Genomic DNA, 26,791 nt, shown 5'->3' on the forward strand with positions numbered 1-26,791 from the left:
GATTGAATATAAAAGTAGGGAGGTCTTGCTGCAGCTGTGTAGGGCATTGGTGAGGCCGCAGCTGGAGTACTGTGTGCAGTTTTGGTCGCCACACTTATGCAAGGATATTTTGGCCTTGGGGGGAGTGCAGAGGAGGTTTACTAGGCTGATACCGGAGTTGAGGGGGTTGAGCTATGAGGAGAGGCTGAATAAACTAGGCTTGTACTCGTTAGAGTTTAGAAGAATGAGGGGAGATCTCATTGAGACATATAAGATGATGAATGAGATGGATAGGATAGAGGTGGAGAGACTCTTCCCGCTCAGAAAGGACAGTAGGACTAGGGGGCACAGCCTCAAGATAAAGGGGGGGGGGGGCGGTTTGGAACAGAGTTGAGGAGGAACTTCTTCACTCAAAGGGTGGTGAATCTCTGGAATTCTCTGCCCGTTGAAGTGGTGGAGGCTGCCTCGCTAAATATTTTTAAGACGCGGGTTGATGGGTTTTTGATAAGCGAGGGGATTAAGGGTTATGGGGAGAGGGCGGGAAAGTGGAACTGAGCCACGACAGATCAGCCATGATCTTATTGAATGGCGGGGCAGGCTCGAAGGGCTAGATGGCCTACTCCTGCTCCTATTTCTTATGTTCTTATGTAAACCCTGGAATTATTTATGAAACTCACAGATGCTATAATGATGGGGCATTAATTCAGCTATCAAGAATAATTCTAATGATTGACCTTCCTCTCTATAATTATCTTGTAATGTTGAGTGTTTTGCTCATCTGCAAGTATTACTTCACTTTAGACTTTTCCCAATTACTTTTTAATTTCAATTTGTAACCGCAGTTTCCATAAGCAGATCAGCACCCTTATAAACCAAAGTTTGCAGTTGTGTGACAGAATAGACTGGAGGAACTGAATGGCCTATTACCATTCCTATGTTCATCTGTATCTTCCTTTACAGCCATTAGTGAGAGAATTTGTGAATTTCTGAGCGCTCAACATGAGGCCGGTGTCTACAGGCTAAAACTATTCAATCAATTCACTTACAAATGAAGTAAGATAACAATATTGAATGGCACAATAATCAAATACATACAATTTAGAAACTGAAGACAAGAGCCAGGACAAAATCCTTATAGTTTAGCTCAGTGAGTTTGTTAAAAAAAAGTCTCATGAAAAATTGTTAGAATAAATTTTGTCAACATGTATCACTGGTAAAGCTTATTGAAAATTTGCAATCATCAGATAGGCTTGGGATTATAAGGATGACCCTTTGATCCTGAGGGGCATTACTAGTTATATCTCAGAACTATCCATTTACTCCTATTTTCTGTTATCAGTCAACCATCTCTGTATCTATGCCACCACTTTATCTTTAAAAAGTAGTCACTCATGGTATGATCTATATTATTGAATCCTAACAATTCAACAGCTAGATTAAAAGTGATTTTCAGTACACAAAGGTTTTCAAAATGTGTTTGATAATGAATGGGTAGGAGTGAGTTACAAGTCAGTTACACAATCAAGCCATTCAAGCAAATGCCATAAACCACAGAAGCAAACCTTGAGCAGCTTATAAATGTCACATCAACCTTGAAGATACGTATCTCATAACTTACCCTAAGCTACATGTTGTTCCTTTTGAAATAATTTACAATTTGAAGTTTTATGGATAATTGACTGTAATTATACAGGGAGTTATTCGAACTAAAAAGAAAAGTTTCAAAATAAAGTAGGTCAGTCAGTATTTATAAAGAGAACCACCAGGTTAACGTTTAGTTTTACAACCTCTGTCAAACGACTGCTGATTTATTTGAACTTAGGTTTTGTGTTAAATCACTGTTAAATCAAAGACTTTATGCAGAAAAAAACATGCAATTGGGAGAAAAACATTATCAGGTTGTTTTTCTTTCATTAAGATGTCCCACCATTTGCTGGATTATTTAACCTTAAATATTTGACATTCTTCCATCCACAAGAAATGATAAACACAAGCAAACAAGTCATTTAGGTGAAGGAGTCATTAATTGATGCACCTTCGCAAATGGCTTTGAAGGTTCATCTTTGAGAGGCAGGTTCTGCCCCAAGTGCCAAACATGAAGCTGTCATGTTGTGTTGTTATTTTTGTCATTGACACCTTTTGTCTAGCTGCTGTGGCCACTGGTCTTTGTGGTAGTGTACTCCAGCCCAAATGAGATGTCATTATTTCCCTTTTTTGCCAAATAGTGACTCCCAGGTGCAATAGTTGATATTTGGAGCCTTCATGTCACACTTGAAAACATGCTTAAAATGGAGCTTGTGGTAGTGGTCGAAGGGTACATTTATAATTTATGCACATGTTAACATTATGTAATATGACAATGATAGTAACAACAATTTATGTGTATATAGTGACCAGGATGTTCTGGTCTCACTCATGTCAGTGACACAAGTGGGACCAAAAAATTTGGAGAGCAGACAAAAGCCAATTAACTTTGTGGCAGGATTGGAAAATCCCATACTGTGTCTTTATCATAGAGTATGGTTTCAAGTCATAGCTGCCAATGACAGGGAGCAGGAATGCACAAGAGACTAGCCTAAAGGAAGGCAGAGTTCCAGGTGGTTGTATGGCTGCAGATAACTACAGAATTAGGAAGGATCAAGACAGTGCAGGTCAACTTTATATAGTGCTAGAAATTATTGATTTTGGATTCAACACTGATTGTTGGAGCCAGTCAACCGCACATTTAGTGCTGGTTGTAAATAGTGTTTGTGTAAGTGAGCTGATGGCTGTAGAAGATAATGTCCTGCGTGTATTGCATGTAATGGGTGAGGGTAACTGTGTATCGCAGTCTCTGCGTCTGTTTTTGGCGATAAAACATTTCAGCCACTCAGATGTGGAAAGTTTGATGTAATTCACAAGGATACAATTTTCAAGTCATGAGCAAAGAGCCCAAGGAAATTTTTCCAATACTCAACACCTAAACAGGTGGCTGCTCATGGATTCAGACCCAGATTCGGTTCACAGTGCCTATGAGGCTTCATAAAAATTCCATCTAGCCCTGGTGTATATATCCATCCTTGTTACTGATTTTTTTAAAATTTTGCTGCCATTTATTTGCAAATTTTCTTTGAAGTGACATGAGTTGTGATGCTGTGTGATCATTGTAGTTCTGTTTGCGCATGATGGGAACCACAAATTTCATGATGCACCTCTGTCAAATACACACAATTTATCCATAGGGTCTGGAAATACCTAAGTAGCTTTACAACTCAAATTCCATGCTCCAGACGAAAGGATAGTCCTAAATGACACCCTGATGAGAGGCATTTTGAACACTTAAGTGAGCAATTTCATGGAGACTTTTGGTATTTATTTTTCAAAATTCCTTCTTTTGAAATGTTCTTAATGTTTATGTTGCAATTGTTGCTAGCTGCACACATTCACCCACGTGAGGAAGCAAAATGGCAACTGGAAACTGTAAGGAAATAAACTTAGTTTGATGCATTTCATTGCACTTGCTGGTTTATGAATTATAATTTTGCAAAAAAAATTGATAGATTTCAATTCTTGATGTTCTACTGATTAATTATTACCTATTGGTAATATTTGATTGATTGGATTTTCAGCAACTATTTTGGAATGATGTTTTGAATCATAGAATGGAATCTCTATAGTGTAGAAGAAGTCCACTCAGCCCATTGAGTTTGCCCTGCCTCTCTGACAAAGTGATTCACCCAGCCCTCTTCACTCCCCTATACCTATAACCCCGCACATTCACCACAGCTAATCTATCTACCCTACACATCTTTGGACACTAAGGGAGAATTTACCATGGCTAATCCAATGGAATTAAGTGATGCATAGCTTTGGCTTTAAAAATCTGTTGAGTATAAAGGGGAGGGAAGAATGAGAAAAGAACATACATATCAGTCATATAAAGTGTATGAGAACAGGGGATGCAAAAAGCATTGGTGTCCAATCAGCCAGAACCATATTGAATGGCAAAACCAGCTCAATGGGCTACATAAGTACTAGGAGCAGGAGTAGGCCATCTGGCCCCTCGAGCCTGCTCTGCATTCAGTAAGATCATGGCTAATCTTTTTGTGGAGTCAGCTCCACTTACCCGCCCGCTCACCATAACCCGTAATTCCTTTACAGCTCAAAAATTTATCTATCCTTGCCTTAAAAACATTCAATGATGTACCTCAACTGCTTCACTGGGCAGAGAATTCCACAGATTCACAACCCTTTGTGTAAGGAAGTTTCTTCTCAACTCAGTCCTAAATCTGCTTCCCCTTATTTTGAGGCTATGCCCCCTAGTTCTAGTTTCACCCACCACTGAAAACAACTTCCCTTTTTCTATCTTATCTATTGCCTTCATCATCTAATATGTTTCTATAAGATCTCTCCTCATTCTTCTGAATTCCAGTGAGTATAGCCCCAGTCTACTCAGTCTCTCCTCATAAGCCAACCCTCTCAACTCTGGAATCAACCTAGTGAATCTTCTCTGCAACCCTTCCAGTGCCAGTATGTCCTTTCTCAAGTAAGGAGACCAAAACTGTACACAGTACTCCAGGTGTGGTCTCACCAGCACCTTATACAGCTGCAACATAATCTCGCTGATTTTAATCCCTCTAATAATGAAGGACAAAATTCAATTTGTCTTCTTAATTACCTGCTGCAGCTGCAAGCCAACTCCTTGCGATTCCTGCACAAGGATATCCAGATTCCTCTGCACAGCAGCATTCTGCAATTTTTTACCATTTAAACAATAGTCCACTTTGCTGTTATTCCTACCAAAATGGATGACCTCACATTTACCAACATTGTACTCCATCTGCCAGACCCTCGCCCACTCACTTAGACTATCTATATCCCTTTGCAGACTTTCAGCATCCTCTGCACACTTTGCTCTGCCTCCCATCTTAGTGTCATCGGCGAACTTTGACACACTATACTTGGTCCTCAACTCCAAATCGTCTATATAAATCATAAACAATTGCAGTCTCAACACTGATCCCTGAGGTACACTGCTAGTCACTGATCGCCAACCAGAAAAACATTCATTTACCCCCATTGCTTTCCGTTAGTTAACCAATCCTCTATCCTTGCTAATACATTACCCGTAACACTGTGCACCTTTATCTTATGTAGCAGTCTTTAGTGCAGTACCTTGTCAAATGCCTTCTGAAAATCCATTTACACCACATCCATAGGTTTCCCATTGTCCACTGCACATGTAATTCCATCAAATTAGTCAAACATGACCTTCCCTTCATGAACTCATGCAGTGTCTTACAAATGGGACAATTTATATCCAAATGTCTCGCTATTTCTTCCTTGATGATAGATTCAAACATTTTCCCTACTACGGAAGTTAAGCTAACTGCCTTATAGTTACCCGCCTTTTGTCTACTTCCTTTTTTAAACAGTGGGGTCACATTTGCTGTTTCCCAATCTGCGGGAACCACCTCAGAGCCCTGCGAATTTTGGTAAATTACCACTAGTGCATTTGCTATTTCTCCTACCATCTCTTTTAGTACCCTGGGAGGCATTCCATCAGGGCCAGGAGACTTGGCTACCTTTCGCCCCAGTAACTTGCTGAACACTACCTCTTTTATGATAATGATAGTTTCTCAGTTCTCACCTGCCATAGCCTTCCTATCATCAATTTTTGGCATGTTATTTGTGTCTTCCACTGTGAAGACCGACACAAAATACCTGTTCAATGCTTGAGCCATTTGCACATTTCTAGTTATTACATCCCCTTCTCATCCTCTAAAGGACAAATATTTACTTTAGCCATTCTTTTTCATTTTATATATTATGAAATGGCCTATTCCTACTCCCATGTTCCTTTGGAACATATGAACAAGGAGCAGGAGTAGGCCATTTAGTCCCTCAAGACTTCTCTGCCATTTAATAAGATCATGGATGATCTAATAGTAACCTCAATTCTGCATCCCACCTACCCGCTGCAACCAATCACCCCCTTGCTTTCCAAGACTGTATTTACTTCTGCCTTAAAAATGTTCAAAGTCTCTGCTTCCGCCAGCTTTTCAGGAAGAGTTCCAAAGACTCACGGCCTGATAGAAAAAAATTCACCTCTGTTTTAAATGGGCAACCCTTTATTTTTAAACATTTTTAGATAAAGATTCTCCTACAAGAAGAAATATCCTTTCCACATCTACCATGTAATGATCCCTCAGGATCATATATGTTTCAATCAAGTTGCCTCTTACTCTTCTAAACTCCAGTGGGTACAAGCTGAGACTGACCAACCCTTGCTCGTAAGACAATCCACCCATTCCAGGTATTAGTCTGGTAAACTTTTTCTGAACAGCTTTCAATGTACTTACATCCTTCCCTAAATAAGGTGACCAATATTGCAAACAGTACTCCAGATATGGTCTTACAAGTACTCCGTATAACTACAGCATAACCTCCCTACAAGAAATGATAACATTCTATTAGTTTCCGAATTATTTACTGTACCTGCACACTAGCCCTTAGTGATTCATGCAGTAAGTCAGGGTGGTTAGCACTGCTGCTTCACTGTGCCAGAGACCCAGGTTCAAGTCCAGCCTTCAATGACTGTGTGAACATTACACATTCTGCCCGTTCTGCATGCATTTTCTTTGGGTGTTCTGACTTCCTCCCACAGTCCAAACATGTGTAAATTAGGTGGATTGGCCATGCCCCTTGCTATACAAAGATGTATAAGTTAGATAGATTAGGCACAGTAAATCCTTGAGGTTCTGAGGATAGGACGGGGGTGTGGATCTGGATATGGTGCTCTTTTGGAGAGTCTGTACAGTCTCAGTGGGCCAAATTGCCTCCTTCTGCACAGTAGGGATTCTGTGGTTTAAACATCCAGATCCCTCTCCATCTCAGAGCTCCATAATCTCTCCCCATTTCGATCTATGCTTCTCTTTTCTGCTTTCGATTTCACATTTTCTCGTATTATATTCCATTTGTCAGTCTTTGCCCGCTCACTTAACCTCACACACTCCAAATATGTGCGGTTTAGGTGGATTGGCCATGCTAAATTGCCCTTAGCATCAGCAGGACTAGATAGAGTAAATGCATGGGGTTATGGGGATAGGGTCTGGGTGGGATTGTGGTCGGTGCGGACTCGATGGGCCAAATAGCCTCCTTCAGCACTGTAGGAATCTATTAAAAAAACTGCCCCTTGCAGCCTATATGTAGATTAAAAGCTCCCATGATTATTGTTGTACGTTTCTGACAAGCTCCCGTTTCTTCCTTTATATTCTACCTTGCCATACGAAGAGAAGTGGTTTCACAGTTTTGAGACTATTGATTTTGAAACATTGATAGTTTCAAGGAAAAAGATGGAGTATTTGGAGCTTGAAAGAAATAAGAGCAGAAAATTAAGAGGAGCATAGACTATTGTATCAACAAATATGGAGTGACAGGAAGAAAAAGAGAGATGCCTTGTCAGTTGACCAGCTTTCTGCAAGAAATACAGAAAGAGTCATGCCAGGCATACTGGGCTACTCAAGTCTTGAAATAGAACTTACTTTAAGGGTCTTTTCTATAGGACAGCAAATATTACAAACTTCTCAATAAATAACATTCCGCATTAGTCAATTGGAAGCGTGCAGCATTAGTCTCCATAGTTACCTCCCACTTAAATAAAATTATTGAGACATAATTATTATCAAAACCAAAGAATCCCTAAAGTGCAGAATAATGCTATTCAGCCCGTCAGGTCTGCACCGTTTCTTCAAAAGAACAATCCACCCAGGCCCTTCCTTCCATCCTATCCCCATAACCACGCACATTTACCATTGATATTCCACCTAACGTACACATCTTTGAACTGTGAGAAAAAATCAGAGTACCTGGAGCAAACCTATGGAGACACAGGGAGAACGTTCAAATATTACACAGTCACCCAAGGCCAGAACTGAATTGGGATCCTGGCACTGTAAGGCAGCGGTGCTAACCACTGTGTCATTGTGCAGTCCATTTAAGGAGACAATATTCTCGGGCCAAGACAGCAGCACATGCAATGCATGCCTGAAGCAAAAAGTCCTTAATCAAAGGCAATTGATCTTCAAACCTAATCTACATAATAAGGAACCATTAGCAAACTTGTGCTACCCCAAGTAGCATGCCCCACAAGAGAAAAAACAGATTTGGGCTGTTGTTGCTCTCGAGCTGTTTCATGGAGAGAGGAATGGATTGAACTCCTGCTAGCTTTGTACAAAGGTATTTTAAAGAAAAAAATCAAACACTAAAGTTTGTTAATACCCACAGAGACCACTAATATCTGGGATACCTATAAATATTGGGCCCACAAATTTGATAGTGGGGCCAACTCCTGAACAGATACGGCACAGGTAGTTTTCATTGCTAAACTGATATGCTTGCCTCCAGTTTTATGCCTGGTAACTGGGCAGAGCACTTACAAATTTCTACTCCAGTAACTTAGCACAACTGATCAGTTTAAAAATCATGTTGACGATTAACAATCACCTCCAGCTAGCATATGTTGTTAATATCAGCCTTTGAAAGTTGCTGTGGTTACGTGAAAAAGCATTTGCCTATGGGAATATAGGAAGAAGACCCATGATAACATCAGACCTAGGATTTGAGGAAATTAATTTTGATTCGACTCATCCACTTTGTTGTGTATTTTGAAATAATGCAGAATCTCAATAGGTTGTAGATTCAAATTCCAATTGCAGACAGGAGATTAAATGCAGTATTTTTCATTCTAAGTAATTGAGTCATTGAGAGAAGCTGTGCATTTCCTTTTCATTCCTTCTATACTTCAATTCTTTATCTGAATTTATCAATGTTGTCGGAGCATCAAATTATGAACAATTAAAACATTTAGATTTGAAGTAATATTCCTGTGTATATCTATTACAAATCAAAACCACTGAATGAAAATACCTCTTAAGTATATACCTAATAGAATCAGGATCTATCAAATTGATTGGGTGAAGATGGCACATTTAAATTGATTAGACTTTGTAAACCTTGAGACCAAAAAAAGTTATGACTTCTTTAAAAGCTTAAATTAAATCTGCTGAATAATGTTTTGTTCCAGTCTCCACCCTACAGCTCAGGAAGCTACGACTCTGGCAGAAATGAGCTTTCGGGAAGTTGCCCAGAGGACCTGTCAATCAACAGGGGTGGGGATGATGATGATGACGATCACGACGACCATGAAGACAATGAGAAGATCAATGACTCAGAGGGAATGGATCCTGAGCGGCTGAAGGCCTTCAATGTAAGAACGATATATTAGTTCCTGCATACAGTTTCAAGGCACTTCAGGGAACAGAGTCTAACAGAGCCACGGTCTTTTTTAATGCATCACTCTCACTAACTGGTTTATGCAGTATAGTCCATAGATAAGAATTTAAAGCCATATAATTCTTTTCACTTAAATAAAGCTGAAGCAGCATTTTCATCAATAGATGCCAAATCCTTTCTAGACCTGTGGAAAGACAAAAGCTAATGCTCAACCTAATATATTTCCTGTTTTGAAGGACTCTTCATTGTCTGGAATTATCCAGAAATTGTTGTGGCATTGACATTTTGATTTTTGTCTCTGCAATTCCAATTTTTTTAATTTGTTTGTTTTTTACGTCCACTAGGTCATGATTATAACTGCTTTCATTAACTAATTCCAAGCAAGTAGACCAACTGAGGTGAAGTTGTCACTGCAGAGTGATCATGTCATACAGTGGCATATGTTAGTATTCCTGGAAATGATCATTAGGGCTGGGTCCAACTTCGGCTATGCAAGTAACTTAAAGTGCTGGAAATCTGAATTAAAACAGAAAATGTTGGTAAACACCCAGTTGGTAAAATAAGATCTACAAGGAGAAAAACAATAAGAATTAGTGTGTGATCTCTTTCTCAAAACTGTTAGTTTTCACTCAAGATGTACACAAAACATTAACCCACCTATCTTTTGTTCTGGATGCTAATGGGCCTGTTTTGTTGCTGATTAGATAGTGGGGTGATCTTTCAAAAAAAATTTTAAATGCCAGAATTTTTCCACCCCATCCACCACTGGAGTCAGAGTAGATGAGGAGCAGACAATGGGAAGCTCCGTTAACCTTAGGTGGGATTTTGTGGTTTCAGGATGAGTGAGGAAGTAAAATCCCACTGTAATTGTCGAATGAGCGTGAAAACGGGAGAGTTTCAGACCTGTTATTTTGGGGAGAGAAAAAAATCAAATCCTATGACTCTTAGAAAAAAAATGAGACAATGTGTGATTCTTGCATTGGGAGAGTGGACTGAATCTATTCACATCAGGAAGCTGGCTGCTGACTGCTAGAGTGCACTTGTGCATGCACCCTGATTTTCCAGTTCACTATGTCAAGAATACATATTGCACATGTCATTCCCGTCTCCTGCCCACAACCGCAGCCCCTCCCACTGACTGCGGCCCTGCTCACCACCTCCCCCAACTCCAGCCAACTGCCACCCTCATTCACACCACCACCTCTCTCAGCCCCCGGTCGATCACCACCCCGAATCCCTGAAGCAGTGTGCGCAGCGTCCTTCAGGCCTCACCCCATCCCCTTATGCCACTCCCCCTCCCTCCCCCAGTACTGCCCATTGCCTGGTGTGCATTGTCAGGGTGTTAGACTGGCAGTGCCCAAGGGGCTTTGCCCATCTCTGCTCCCGGTCCAGGGGGTGTCAATGGCCATCACATTGAGGACCATTCGTGATCCTCACTGGTGAGGACCTCCACCAGCGAGCCTGTTAAGGCAAGTGAGCTCGTACAACTATATCTTGGACTCAGTAATGATATTCAAAAGACCTAATGAATGTTAAATTCATTGTGCCCTGCCAGGCAGAAGGCTGATTTTGCCAGCGGATTGGCGCTGGTAAAATCACAAGTGATGAGAAACCGGGCGTGAACCCGTTCTTTGTCTCTGTTGTGATCTTGACTCTCACTGCACCAATCAACCAGCATGACGAACTAGTAAGGTCCCCCCGCCCCACCCCATTGTATTTTCTAACAGTTTTTCTGACAGGTTTCAGTCACTGAGGAGTAAATGTTTACTCAAGAATAATTTATTCTGGGGTTATTTGAGTTTTTATTTACTGGCTTGCAACTAGACTTTACTTTGGCTTTATATATTCAAATTGACTGCCTTTGTATGTGTTTAGTGACCAAACAGAGTTCTGATTTATCTGAACCTGAACGAGACTTTGAGCTAGTCTGTTTGGCTCAGCCACCCAAGCTTATATGGTTTGGACTAGAGCTATGATTTACCTTGGCTAAGCTTAGCTAAACTAAACCTCTGTTAACTGATCTGAACCACCACCCAGCTTCAAACCAGACCCTTTTGGCTTGGACATGCACTTCTTCAAAGAGATTCAATGCCAAGCTGACAAAGATCTAAGTTTTCGTGTGATGGCAGTTCCTGTTGAGCTGGAATGCACCGGAGTGGCTTGCTCAGTTTTATCCAGCACAGTTCTGGGAGACCAAATCAGATTGAGTATACCTTCATCACCAGTTTCAACATTGTACAAATCAACTCTATTATGATAATGTTAAATTTCAGAACACAGTATAAACTATGATATTATAGAGTCATAGAGGTTTACAGCATGGAAACAGTCCCTCCAGCCCAACTTGCCCAGGCCTCCCAGTTTTTACCATTAAGCGAGTCCCAATTGCCCAGGTTTAGCCTATATCTCTTGGTACCAATCTTACCGATGTAACTGTCTGAATGCTTTTTAAAAAACAAAATTGTACCCACCTCTACTAACACCTCTGGCAGCTCGTTCTAAACATTCACCACCTTCTGTGTGAAAAAATTGCCCATCTGAACCCTTTTGTATCTCTCACCTCAAACCTAGTTTTAGACTCCCTTACTTTTTTGGAAATGATCTTGACCATCTATCTACCTTAACTATGCCCCTCATTATTTTATAGACCTCTGTAAAATCACCCTTAAGCCTTCTACACTCCAGGGAAAAACGTCCCAGTCTGCCAAGACTCTCCTTATAACTCAAGCCATCAAGTCCCAGTAGCATTCTAGTAAATCTTTTCTGCACACTTTCTAACTTAATGGTATCCTTACTATAGTGGGGTGACCAGAACTGTACACGGTATTCCAAATGTGACTGTACCAATGTTTTGTACAATTTCAACAAGACATCCCAACTCCTGTATTCAAAACCAATTAAACCAAGCATGTCAAATGCCTTCTTCACCACTCTATCCACCTGTGATTCCATTTTCAAGGAGTTATGAAGCTGAACCCCTGGATCTTTTTGTTCTGTAACTCTCCCAATGCGCTACCATAAAGTCTTGCTCTGGTTTGATCTACCAAATGCATCACCTCGCATTTATCTAAATTAAACTTCATCTGCCACTCATCAGCCCAATAGTCCAATTGATCAAAACCCTGTTGCAATCCTAGATAACTTTCTTCACCATCCACAATGCCACCAGTCTTGGGATCACCTGCAAACTTGTTAACCATGCCTCCTAAATTCTCATCCAAATCATTAATATAAATGATAAATAACAGTAGACCCAGCATCAATCCCTAAGACACACCACTGGTCACAGACCTCCAGTTTAAAAAACAACCCTCAACAACCACTCTCTTGTCTTCTGTCATCAAGCCAATTTTGTATCCAATTGACTACGTCACCCTGATCCCGTGAGATTCAATCTTATGCAATAACCTACTGTGCGGTACTTGTCAAAGGCCTTGCTAAAGTCCATGTGGACAACATCGACTGCACTGCCATCATCTACCCTTTAAAAAACTCAATCAAATTCGTGAGACATGATTTTCCATTCACAAAGCCATGCTGACTGACTCTAATCATCCCTTACCTTTCTAAATGCCTATAGATCCTGTCTTTCAGAATACCTTCTAACGACTTACCCACTACCGACGTTAGGCTCACCAGCCTTAGCTCTCCGACTTTTCTCTGCAGCCCTTCTTAAACAAAGACACAACATTTGCCACCCTCTAATCTTCAGGCATCTCACTTGTGGCTTTTGATGATTTGAATATCTCTGCTAGGGGACCCACAATTTCCTCCCTAGCCCCCCACAACTTCCTGGAATCATAGAACCCTACAGTGCAGAAGGAGGCCCTTCGGCCCATCAAGTCTGCACCGACCACAACCCCACCCAGGCCCTACCCCCATATCCCTACATATTATTACCCGCTAATCCCTCTAACCTACGCATCTTAGGACCCTAAGGGGCAATTTTATCGTGGTCAATCAACCTAACCCGCACATCTTTGGACTGTGAGAGGAAACCAGAGCACCTGGAGGAAACCCACGCAGACACAAAGAGAATGTGCAAACTCCACACAGACAGTGACCCGAGCCAGGAATCAAACCCAGGTCCCTGGAGCTGTGAAGCAGCAGTGCTAACCACTGTGCTCCCATGCCGCCCATACAGGAAGGGGTACAGTTCATCAGGTCCCAGGGATTTATCTACCTTGATGTGCTTTAAGACCTCCAGGAACTCCTTCTCCATAATATGCACACTCCTCAAGACATCACTATTTATTTCCCCAAGTTCCCTAACATTCATGCCTTTCTCAACAGTAAATACTGACGAGAAATATTAATTTAGGATTTCACCATCTCTTGTGGATCCGTAAATAGATGACCTTGTTGATGCTTAAGAAGCCCTATTCTCTCCCTACTTACTCTTTTGTCCTTTATCTATGTGTAGAATCTCTTTGGATTCTCCTTTGCCTTATCTACGAAAGCAATCTCATGCTCCCTTTGTGTCCTCCTGATTTCTCTCTTAACCCTACTCCCACTCGCTCTACGTTCTTCAAGGAATCCACTTGATCCCAGTTGCCTATGATTGTCATATGCCTGCTCCTTCTTCTTGACCATGGCCTCAATATCCTGAGTCATCTCGGGTCATCTAGGGTTGCCTTGCTCTTCACTCTAAAAGGAATGTGCTTACCCTGAAGCCTGGTTAATACACTTTTGAAAGCCTCCCACTTACGAGACATCCCTTTGCCTACCAATAGATTCCCCCAGTCAACTTTTGAAAGTTCCTGTCTAAAGCCATCAAAATTGGCTTTGTCTCAGTTTAGAATTTTAACTTTCGGGCCTAACCTATCATTCTCCATAGCTATCTTAAAACTAATGAAATTATGGTCACTGGTCCCAAAGTGATCTCTCACTAACACTTCTATCACCTGCCCTTCATTATTTCCCAAGGGGAGATCAGGTTTAGCCTCTTCTCTAACCAGGTCATCTATATACTCAATATTATATTAACTATCTTTTCTTATTTAAAATATTTAGGCAAGAAGCCATGGGGGAGAAATTTGGTGCAGAGTCAGTAATCTGGCAATTTTATCTCAGAAATTAGGGTGACTCTTGAAGGAAGAATAAATGATTTCCTATTGAAATGGTTGAAACAAAATGCACAGTAAGGCAAACTTTGTTTACTAGCATAATTGATTTGTTACTGCTTCTGTCAATCCAGGATTAAGATGACTAAAATTCATATGGGTGAAACTTGATGGGTAAGCCTCTATGCGAAATTTTATCAGGTTATTTTACCACATTGGCACCATGATCTTAGCCCATTCTACCCTTAGCTGAAACGCGATGCACAGGATAACTATTAGGAGCAGGAAGCCTGGAGATTTTCCATCTTGAACCAAAAAGGCACTTACTTGGCCCCTTCAACTTATAACCTTCCTGGTCTATCTCAGTTGCTCACTAAATTGTCACAGAAGTTGTTGAATATTTTGACATTCCGAATATGTAAGAGCTACAAGTATCAACAGACCTGTCATGGCAGGAAAGGAAATATCCTTTGTTCCACCCAGACTGTCCCACATGAAAATGATACTTTGTCCATCACAATGCATATCCCTCCACCCTACTCAAAAACCATATAATCACCTGAAACAGGCAAGAAGACAGATAAAAACCCAGTCAATTTGGGGGAAAATCCTCCATTTTACCAGTACTAATTTTGCATTAGGACACCCAGAACTCTTTCTTTCTCCACTTTTAATATTTTTCTTTGAAGAGTTTATGTATATTGAGTATTCACCTGGCACATTTCCAAATTCAGCATCATAAACATTTAGGACTGTTTTATATAGAATGTTTAGAAACTTACAGGAGGCCACTCAGCCCAAGATGCAAGGAGCAGCTAAAAATATATCTATTTGTATGATGTTGCAAAAGTGTCACACTGCATACAAAAAGAATATCAGGGAAGGTTTTTCCTACTGTTTTATTTCTAATCTTGAGATAATCAGCAGAGATTATTGTAGTAAATGCACTAGTGCAAGGGTGGAATTGATGCTAAAAGCACCCAGTTCTTGGGCCAGCAAAGTTATATCATTACTCATATATCCAGATCGGGCAAATGTAAAAAGCACACAAGTGATGGAATGGAAAAATTAATGCAGGTAAGTTTTAAGGGAATGGGAGGAATACAACTCTGAAAATCTCAAATAGCATTTTAACACATTAGCAGCTCTTTACCAAGACTGAAGAGGTAAGAACATGGAAAATGACAAAAAGATATGAAGAAAATAGAAGTAGACTTCAGCCTTATACTGCACATTGCAAAAAAGTATTCTCAAGTACGTAACACGACATGAAGACACTTGCTCACCTGGAAATATAGTTAAAGGCACCTTGTCATGTTGGTTGATGATTATCCTGGCATGTTTGTTTTTATGCAATGCAGTGTAAAGCATGGCATATTGTTATTCAGGTACTTTTGAAGAATAGGCCCATTTAATGCATGATCGAGCCTTCATGCATATCGGTGCCAATGAGCCTGCTATCATAACTGATTTGAGCACTTGAACATAACACACATTGCCTGCCAAATTAAGAACCTGTTCCCTGTGATTACAAATGTGGGTGCGCAGGTGAAGGGTACAAATGGTGCTTAATATCCTTTTATTAGACTTCCTCTTTTGTTTCCCCAGCATCTCCAACAGAGGATTCCTAATTGGATATCCATATTATGCCTGTAATTTGGCCAAAAAAGAAAATGCACTGAATCTAATACTGATTTTTAAGTGCAGAAGGAGGCAATTCGGCCCATCGAGTCTGCACTGCCTCCCTGAAAGAACATTATACCTAGACCCACTTCTCTGCCTTATCCCCGTGACCATCCAAATTTTGTCTTTTCAGATAGCAATCCAATTTCCTTTTCAAAGGGAAATCGAACTTGTCTCCGTCACCCTCCTCAGGGAGTTTATTTCACACTCCAAACTACCCTCTTGGTGAAAATAATTTTCCTCACATCCTCATAAATGGAACCTTTAGTGCTTGGAGGGCAAAGATAGGACAGAAAGAGCCTTAAAATAGTTCGAGAATCTTCTATAATGAAAACAGAAAATATTAGAAATACTCAACAGGCCTGGCAGCATCTGTGGTGAGAGAAACAGTTAATGTTTCATTAGGGCCATGTCACTATTTCCACTATAACTGGTAGATCAGAGGATTTGTCTATAGCTTATTTTGCTAATTTGATAGATGCATTTTCATGATGCTCCTCAACGAGGCTTACGGCCTTTTAAGAACAGGCTGTATATTGTTCACAATAGTTGTTAGAGTAATTTATATACATTGCTGCATCACCAGTTTTAGAATGCACATCAATGACATTTCTACAAATATTCCAGAGCGGTTTGGACCTAATACATTAAGTCCAGCTTTTAAAAGATTTAAAATTATGAATAAAAATTTGAGGGAAAAGAAAGCAACTGAATACATCTATTTGTATTATAAACCTTGGAATGTGATTTTAAAAAAATTAGATGGGTGCATTCTGGACCCCAGACTGTTGAACTCCCATGTTGCTGGGATTTACATCTCTGCTATACCAGTACAGGATTTCTGGGCCTTCCCTCAAGGAGGAGAGGAAATCTGAGAGACAATCATCCCTTAACAGCTAATTCTAATTGGCACTGATGCTCATCTGACAGTCAGCCAAGGTGTGGCTCAAATTGATCAAGGAAAACAGAAATGTTGGAGTGAGTTTTACCCTCAAAGTAAAGAGAAATGAAAAAGTACATTCTGTAATTGCAGGCTTTGAATTGAAGGGCTTTAGTAGTACCTCTGAGAGACTTGCAATTACAAATAATTCTCTTAAAATAGTATGTACTTTATTTGCAGAGCTAGAATATAAACATATTTATGTCAATATTTCCAGAATAATATTGCGTAAAACATGGATTAGGTTAAGCAAGCAAATAAAGTTCACAACCAAAATAGTTTGTTGAAAGTATTCTTTTTACACTTCTAGTTAGTGACTGTGTGCTTGAATCAAACTTTAAGGGCCGGATTTGTCCCGTTGGAGGTGGGAGTCGCGAGGCAAGTTTCATTCTGGCTTGCCAAAGTGTGTGAAACAAGTAGCAGATGTTATTTTGACCGAGTTGGGAGTTGCTTGCCTATGGAATGGGCATGCCATTCAATAAGCTGGCAAAGGCATGAGCTCAGTCAAAAGTGGGAAATGCTGTGATTTGCTTCGGCAGGCATTTCCATGGCTGCTCTTTGTACATTAATGTTTTAGGACAAAGATTGGCAAAGTTATTATTTCCCACATTTCAGATGACTGCAGGAGTCCTTGAACTTGGGACAATGTAGCCTGGTGGTGCGTTCTGTAAAATCAGTGAACATTTATATAATGGGATAGGACCCCTCTGCCACACTCAGCCTCTTTGGTGCCACTGCAAACTGCATCTTCTCACAATAAGCTTAAAGCTGGCCCCATTCCCACCTCCATCGAACTGTCTGGTTCCTGACAATTGCTAAAGTCAGGCTGTCTCGCTAAAAATGAGGAAACATATTGGGCATGGGTTCTCAATGAACCCACAACAATGTTAAGTACCTGATTAATTGGAGTGGGCCTGCTCCAAAACATGGGCCATCCTCCACCTTTGGGAAAATGGGAGAAGGTATAAACAGAGATGGAATTCCTGGTCGCATTCCTTGGCAGCCATATTTTCGACTATTCCATTTCCAGTCCCATTTCATTGAGGTCAGAAAATCTGGCCCAAAGTTTTTTCTCTTCAAACTTTGGAATTCCACTCAAAACTATATATAATTTCTAGGTCTCAACTTGACTTGTGTTTACTGCAATACATTCTGTCATCCTCTTAGATAATTTGTGTTAATACTGAATCAATATTTAAAACTAATGTCAATAAGTCCAGATCATTTTAAGTAATAAGTTTTCAATTTGCTTGTTATTTGCATAGCTAGAGTTTTCTCTACCATCATGTCAAGAGTTTGCACTGAATGTGTAGCCCCCGGCTCTCGAACTCCTGTTGCCATTTAACACTTACTTGAATGTTGATTGGCAGAGGGTGGGACTTCCGCCACTCTTGGAAGGATGTCTTGCCTGTGAGGGCTGTCAGCAATCTGATGACCAAGGGTTTGGGAGGAAGGGGAGTGGCAGGAGGTCTCCCAGTTTACTGGAAGATCGGGGCATTTGTGCAATGGCGCCCAGAGCAGCCTGAAGCTAGTTTCACCGGCAAGCTTAGGCTCCATACCCCACTCCCCCCCCACCCCAAAACTGGTGAGAATTGTTCTTCTGTCATCAGATTGCATTTTCAAATTTGCCCAACTCACCCAGTTTCCCACTATTCGGCACTTAGAATTTTTTTCATAAGATCTCCAGCGGTGGTACAGTAGTTAGCACTGCTCCCTCACAGCAACAGGGACTCGGGTTCAATTCCCATCTTGGGTCACTGTCTGTGCGGAGTCTGCACTTTCTTTCCGTGTCTGCATTCCCCCAAGTGCTCCAGTTCCCTCCTATAGTCCAAAAGACATGCAGGTTAGGTGCATTTGCCATGCTAAATGCTCCCTCAGTCTACCTGAACAAGCACCGTAATGTGACGATTCAGGGATTTTCACAGTAACTTCATTAATGTAAGCCCACCTGTGACACTAAAATACTTATAAAAAAACCTAATTCCCAGACATGGGAGGGAAGGGGGAGAGGGGTAGTATCGTGGGATCTTGGGAGGGAGGTCCCAGACTCTCATGTCCTAAGGGGGAGGGTGCCCATATTCTGGGGGAGCCTTCAGAGTGAGATGGAGAAAGGTTTAAATGTAACTTTATCTGTAGCCACTCCTGCTAGCCTGAAAATTAAGACTGTCAAGATGCTGAATGGGCAGATTTCCCACCTGAGGCCCTGCCCACCCCTGCCCCACCCACAGCCCCCTACTCTAAAGTTCTCTATTACTGATTGAAACTATAAGGTATCAGAAACAAAATGGGACACAAAAAATTAACTGTGTTTTTCTTCAGAAAGATACATATCCAACCTACCCCCCCAAGCCCCTCACCCTCCCCAGTACCAGTACTCTAGCAGGCAGAGAGAAGTAAATTTGGGTGGCATAGTGTTGGGTGCGCTGTGTCATCGCTTACTTCCTTCCACTGGAATCTTACCAGCAATGGGGTAGGTGTCTGATAGTTATTTAAGGGTCTCCTCCTGCTGCTGCTGGTAATTTACCATTGGCAATGAGTACCAATGCCATGTGGTGCTGTGGAGTGTGGGCCCTTCAATTCTGGGCATCCTGTTCCCAACGGATGGCCTCCAAACAATGTTTGCGTTTCACCTGTTAAATCAAGTCATTCTTTCCCAACAGTGCAATGGCAGGGTTGTCCCAGCTTGGAATTGAGGTGGTTGTGTGATAGCCACCATCTCCATAGAAACTTCTGGTCATTTAATCCAGTGATGTAAATAAAACTGGGAAAAAGAAGGCTAGTGAAATCAATAAAACAAAGCACAACTCTGAAAATGAGCACTGTTAGTAATGGGATGGAATAGCAGCATTTTGCATTTATAAGTCATCTTTGGTGCAGCAAACTATAATTGGCCACATCAGAACTAAGGACTGCTTTAAAAAAATCATTCGTGTGCAATCCTTTTGTTAAAAAATAATTGGATTCACATTTCCAGGAGAATACTATTGCAAGGATTTGATAAGGATGAATTAACTCATTCATATACTACCTTTTCACAGTACATATTTCACCTCAGTAGCAGCTACAACCCAATATTAATTCTGATTTAATTTGATTTATTATTGTCACATACAGTGAAAGGTATTGTTTCTTGTGTGCTATACAGACAAAGCATGCCATTCATAGAGAAAGAAGTGAGAGTGCAGAATGTAGTGTTACAGTCATAGCTAGGGTGTAGCGAAAGATCAATTTAATGCAAGGTAAGTCCATTCAAAAGTCTGACAGCAGCAGGAAAGAAGTTGTTCTTGAGTTGGCTGGTACGTGACCTCAGACATTTGTATCTTTTCCCAACAGAAGAAGGTGGAAGAGAGAATGCCTGGGGTGTGTGGGATCCTTAAATATGCTGGCTGCTTTGCCGAAGAGGAAGTAGACAGAACCAATGGATGGAAGGCTGGTTTGCATGATGGATTGGGCTACATTCACAACCTTTTGTAGTTCCTTGTGGTCTTGGGCAGAGTAGGAGCCATACCAAACTGTGATACAACCAGAAAGAATGCTTTCTATGGTGCATCTTTAAAAGTTGAGTGGAAGTTGGGTAGAACTTCAGAAGCTGGTTTAGTGTACTGTTGCATTGGAACTGCCTCACAATGCCCAGCTTGGCTATACAGAAAAAAAATGGGTTTTAATGATATTGAAAATTTATGACTTTATAATATTTCCTTTTGCCAACAGATGTTTGTGAGGCTGTTTGTTGATGAAAATCTTGACCGAATGGTTCCCATTTCAAAACAGCCCAAAGAAAAGATTCAAGCTATCATTGAGTCATGCAGCCGACAGTTCCCCGAATTCCAGGAGCGAGCTCGGAAGCGCATTCGTACTTACCTCAAGTCCTGCAGGCGAATGAAAAAAAATGGCATTGAACTGGTGAGAGATATTCAAAGTAAATTTTCATTTCAACATATCCTGTCAAACAGGCTGTTTACAAAACTGCAATGATGTTGAAACAGTCTATTTGCATTTAATATTTTAAAAGATTTATAATAAGTTTTTGACATTTGTATTTAAAATATATCCTTGTCTCTCAAGTTAAAACTTTATTTTTCATTGTTTGTCTAATATGCTCCAAACTGAACCGGCATCACCCGCTCTAGATTAACTGAAGTCACAGGTGTGATGGTGAACTTACTGTGTGTGACAAAAGTTTTACAGACTGTTTGGGGAAAGGGTTCAGGCTGGAGGTAGCTGTTCAGTATGCCCAGATCATAGCCACTCTACCCAGAGATTGTTGATTTCTATTTTGATTTGAAAATGAAGTAGTTCCTAAGGTTTGTACATGAAGGAAATTTAATCTTGGTAAGCCTAGCAAATACCATCTTTGTACTTACAAAGCTTTCCAAAATAGGAATTGAAAATGGGAAGTTGTCCATTGATGAATACGAACATTCATTAAAATAACTTGAAAAATCATAAATTAATTTTTATTGAATAAGTTGACATTTTATGGCAATTTTAACCCTCATTTATCTGCTGTGACCTGGCAGGAACTAAGAAGGGAGGGACAGTTAAAGTTAAGTGTCATTGTCCTTTTCTCTCCAAGTCTGTTGACAGCTATTTTAAATGGCAGAGTCCAAGGACACCTGCCTGAAGGTGGTGAAATCCTTACAGATTGAGTCCTGATGACCTAATTGGGTTTGATTGCAATATTCCCCTCAGGCCTATGAGCTTAAATTATTGTCCCTTCCCTGCCAGACCTTGCTTTCTAGGAACTGGAGCTGGGGCTGGAAGATGTCGAACAAAGTATTTTGCAGAGCAATGGCTGCTTTGGGGAATGGCTGACAACTGGGGGAAGGGAAAGGGTAGAAGGGCAACAACTCCATTGGGGCAACAAGTGAGGAAGGTTGTACAGAAACACATAACTAGGGGTACTAAATGGCCACCCTATTCAAATGTTAATTCCAAAATGAGGGCACAACCACAGCTGAGACAGGTTAGCAGCTGCTCAGTTACCATGCAGGGAGTCAGTCGAGTGAAGCAATTGTGCCCATTTAAGCAACACAGATGCCTCAAAGTGGCAATAATTGGTCCCTCATATGTAGCATTCAAATTTACCAGAGTATTATGGAACTGCATAACTATTTGGCAACTGGATGAGCTTGCCAATCTCCTTGGACATGTGGCCATGGAACACCCACAGGGGATAATCTATGGACTCCCTAAATTATTGTAATGTAGACAATGAACATTCACCCTCATGGTCAGTCTAATCTGTGCAGTCTTGGAGTACAGATAATGATGATCCCACCGCCTGAGCTGAAAGAAGAACATTGGACAGGATATTACGGCCATGCTTGTCCCAAAACCGTAAAATCCTGTCCAAGGTCCACGGACTTTCCCATGCTCTACCCCCCACCTGCTGCTTTTCCTGTGGCGGGCAGGTTGGTAAAATTCCGGCCATACAGTCACCTGGCTAAAGCTCCAGTAGTCAATCTTGTGAGACGAGGTGGGGAATTGTTGGAACGTTCATGCGCACCCCACACTGGGCATCACTTCAGAGCCAGGACTCTCCAGCACATGCAAAGAAGCCTTGAGACCATAATCACTTGACCAGAAATCGACCTTGAAAAAAACATGTTAATTTTTGTGCCTGTCTCTCTCATTGATACTTCAGTGAGGAGACCATCAGGAAGATTGAGTCTGGTGTTATCACTGCCTGCATTATTACTTTTACTACTGCTCTTGCCTTTGGGAATGACACACACCTATCTTGCTAAGGGCAACATATTAATAGGCTCATATCATCAAAAGCCTGCCAAGAGACAGTGGACAGATTGAGTTGGACAGCACATGAGCCTTCTGCATGAGTGATTGCATCTCCCCTTAAACATTACACTTTCAACTTTCAATAATGCAGATGAGATAGGGGGAGACATCTGCCTCAATGGTGCAGAACAAAGAATGCACATTATGGGACCCTACAATGCGTGGGTATGAGACCCACAAACACGTTGAGGTTTACATTGAGGTTGAGGAGTTACTGACATGAAGATAAATGTTGAAACAAAGTACTCGATTTGGTCAGATGGTAACACATTGCACAGAAGAGAGACAATTGCCATTAGTGTGTGCTGGAACCAAGATTTAATGTGTGATTGACATTAGCAAAGCTCATCATAAGAAGGAGGCATAAACAAGAGGAAAAATGAAATGATTGCAAGTATATTTACACTTTTTTTTTGCTTGTGAGACATGGGCGTCACTGACCGGCCAGTATTTATTGTCCATCCCGAGTTGCCCTTGAGAAGGTGGTGGTGAGCCGCCTTCTTGAATCACTGCAATCCATGTACTTTGGGTTGATCACAATGCCTTCAGGGAGGGAATTCCAGGATTTTGACCCAGAAACTGCAAAGGAACAGCGATATATTTCCAAGTCAGGGTGGGAGTGACTTGGGGGAAAATTTGACTTCAAGGCTATTCTAGAACTAGGTCCCACTGAGGTGTGGGTCTCTGCATTGATGGAGGGTATGGGTAAGCACTGTGACAGGTCTTCAAAAGATGCTGCCCTCTGAATCCTCATCTGAGGTGTCACTGAGGCTGGAGTTCAGGGCTTAGTTCGTGGTCGTCAATGGCTTTTCAGAAGTGCCTGTGAAAGAAAGGGAAGATATTTCGTGCGTGGCTCAGTTTTCCCGGATAATTGTATGACAAATGTCCCAGGCAGGAAGACAAAGAATGGGAATGTAGACAAAGGACGAAGGGGACAAGGAGCAGTCCCAAAAGTTAGTCCCAGGTAAGGGATGAGGATAGAATAGGTTTCTTTTAGTGAAATTTAAAATAAAGAAGCAGTGTAACAGGTTCTAAATTCAAAAAGAGCAGAAAAGAAAAATGAGTGAAGAAAATAATTGAAGGTTGGGCAATGGGGGCAAGAATACCCCTATGGAGCAGAAGCATTCTACTTGGCATGGCCATTGATCTGAGATTGTGTATGGAAGGTGAAGCTTAAGGGTATTCTGAGATCTGGGGGAATTAATCTTGGAAGACAAGATTGAAACACTGCAGGCTGGGTTATTGTTGAAGAAGTCCAAGTGGGAGCAAATTTTCAAGAGAATCCCATGGTGAGATCTTCCAAATGTGGAGATTGGAAACCTTGTGAGGAAAACAAAGATTCAATGAGATTGGTGGTCTTGCAATGAGACAAATGTGTGGGTAAGATGTTGAGAAATCCATGGTAATTAGTTTGATTGTACCTTTCATCTACTGTGTACTGTCTGACCATTGTTCACCTGTTAATTCACATGTACCTACCCTGGATGATAGAGTATAAGGTAGATACTCTATATTGCTTTATATTTCTTAATTTGGTTAGCAAAATTTATTTTTGTTTGTTGAAAACCCATGGAATCTTGTGCCTTTATTCACTTAGTAAACATCTTCAATCTGAAACTTTTACTTACTTTAATATAATTGGCCCCTAACCAGATCTTCTTCCTCCCAGTCCCTCATCTCATCCTGGAGTCTCATCAAGGATCATATCACTTGGATAAAATTTGTGAGGTAGCTGGAGTAGAGGTCTTGTAGAGAAACAGAATTCTTGGTAAGCTGCAATGCTTCTTCTGGTTAAATTGCCAGGAGCTTGCCAGTCAGATGAACTGGAAGTTGGACCAGGCTGGGGGACAATCCTCCTCCTACTTTCAAGGTATACTGTTTTACCTTGGCTGTGTAGTTGGCTTGCAGCCGATTTGATGGCTGTTCAGATGGTATCACACTATCTTCTGTGACCTGGGCAACTCCAAAGTCCTTCCAAAAAAATATGGTGATTAGACTGATAAACGTCCAGAGTTGAAGCCTTTCACATTGCTCGTTTGCTAGTCAAGGTCTTTGTGTTTGGCAGAGGAGCTATCACAATACAGTGAAAGCTCAGTGAGATTCAATTCATATTTGGCTAACACACATTGGCCATTATTTTATGACCCTGCCTGAGGCCAACGGAGAATTCCATTCTGTGAGCCAAATTCCGGCAATTGGATTTTGATATCTTCATTGTCCATGATGAAGTAGAAAGACTAGTATATGACAGTCCTGTTCTTTGATGGTTCATCTTTAACAAAGGGATATGTGAATTTCACAAATGACTGCGAATGTCCACATGTAATTAAGTATTTGCCCAGGCTTCAGGTCTGTCTGGAGCTAATATGCCAAAACATTAAAAGATTTTAATCAAAATAAAACATCAACATTTATATTATCTTATGCTTGGACTTGGCATGCCACTGCTAAGTTCTCCACTTGACCAAAAAGCCAGGGTTCTAACATTTGATTGAAGAATATAGCATACGGTGCACATCACACCAATAAGACACTGTCTTTACATCTTTTGAGGCTCCTTTGCAACAGTTAGTTTGGGGACTTCTTTGTGGTCAGCAAATATGGCATTTCATCTGGATTGGTTGAAGCTTTTTATAAAAAATACTTAAAGCCGAGACCCAAGTACCGAAAGATCATTCCACTTTTACTCAATAAGTATGAACAACTACAAGTGATTAGAATATCAGTGGCAGCCATTGTGATTGGGTCAATTTCTTTAAATTAAAAAAAAGTAAAAATTATATAATCCTATCAAAACTTCCCTATATATAAGACAGTGCAGAAACACAGGTTTACACTGACTACTTAAGTTATATTTTAATTACTCAGGAGGGTGCATTTTTAACTATTGTTTCGGGAGTCACATTCTACAAATGTCTCCATTTATAATTGGAATACAATTCAAATTATCTTTTATTACTTAGATTCTAGAGTTTTCCAATGATTTATTGGTGTCTTATGTTTTGTGATTCTGTCCATTTTCTATGAAAACTACATGTTCAGTTCCCTTTCTTAAACTGGGGATTTCTAAAGAAATAAAAAGCTATTAAATAGAACTTCAATTTTTTTTAATCTTTACTTTAAAAGGATCTTCTAATGCAAAGAGGATATTGAAACTTAGGTACTCCAGTTCTCTATTTATTACCAGGATTATTCTTGAGTCAACATTTTATTTGGGGAAAAGAAATAACAAACTTTTTACTTCATCCCCATATATTTTAGAACAATCGAATTTAAAAACAAATGAATAAAGCATTAACCCTTAATGAAAACAAATGTCACCAATGAGAAATTCCAAGTCATATGGATATAACCAGGAGTGGACATTCAGCCCCACAAGTACAGCACAATACAGGCAGTTCGGCCCTCGATGTTGTGCCGAGCCTTGTCCAAAACCAAGATCAAGCCATCCCACTCCCTATCATTCTGGTGTGTTCCATATGCCTATCCAGTCACCGCTTGAAAGTTCCTAAAGTGTCCAACTCCACTATCACAGCAGGGAGTCCATTCCACACCCCAACCACTCTCTGAGTAAAGAACCTACCCCGGACATCCCTCCTATATCTCCCACTACGAACCTTATAGTTATGCCCCCTAGTAACAACTACATCCACCCCAGGAGATAGTCTCTGAATGTCCATTCAACCTATCACCCTCATCATTTCATAGCCTCAATTAAGACGCCTCTCATCCTCCTCCACTCTAAAGAGAAAAGCCCTAGCTCCCTCAACCTTTCCTCATAAAACCTACCCTCCAAACCAGGCAGCATCTTGGTAAATCTCCTCTGCACTCTCTCCAATGCTTCCACATCCTTCTTATAGTGAGGTGACCAGAACTGCACACAATATTCCAAATGTGGTCTCACCAAGGTCCTGTACAGTTGCAGCATAACTCCATAGCTCTTAAACTCTAATCCCTTTTAATAAACACTAACACACTATAGACCTTCTTCACGGCTTTATCCGCTTGAGTGGCCTTTCACAGCAACAAACTTTAAGGAGACAACTGATCAGGA

The 26,791-nt window shown here is 40.8% G+C and overlaps 1 protein-coding gene across 3 annotated transcripts in view; it reads left to right on the forward strand.

The window, feature by feature from the left end:
• Window positions 1-26,791, forward strand: part of nol4lb (nucleolar protein 4-like b) — a 305,822-nt gene that overhangs the window by 237,151 nt on the left and 41,880 nt on the right. For all 3 annotated transcript variants that reach the window (XM_080204815.1, XM_080204816.1, XM_080204817.1), the window contains 2 exons: window positions 9,044-9,226; window positions 20,650-20,841. In XM_080204815.1, coding sequence (XP_080060941.1) covers window positions 9,044-9,226; window positions 20,650-20,841 — 375 coding nt within the window. The remainder of the gene's footprint in view (window positions 1-9,043; window positions 9,227-20,649; window positions 20,842-26,791) is intronic.

The sequence above is a fragment of the Carcharhinus amblyrhynchos genome, chromosome 16 (genome assembly GCF_965287045.1).
Source record: "Carcharhinus amblyrhynchos chromosome 16, sCarAmb.v2.hapA, whole genome shotgun sequence".
Classification (NCBI taxonomy): domain Eukaryota; kingdom Metazoa; phylum Chordata; class Chondrichthyes; order Carcharhiniformes; family Carcharhinidae; genus Carcharhinus; species Carcharhinus amblyrhynchos.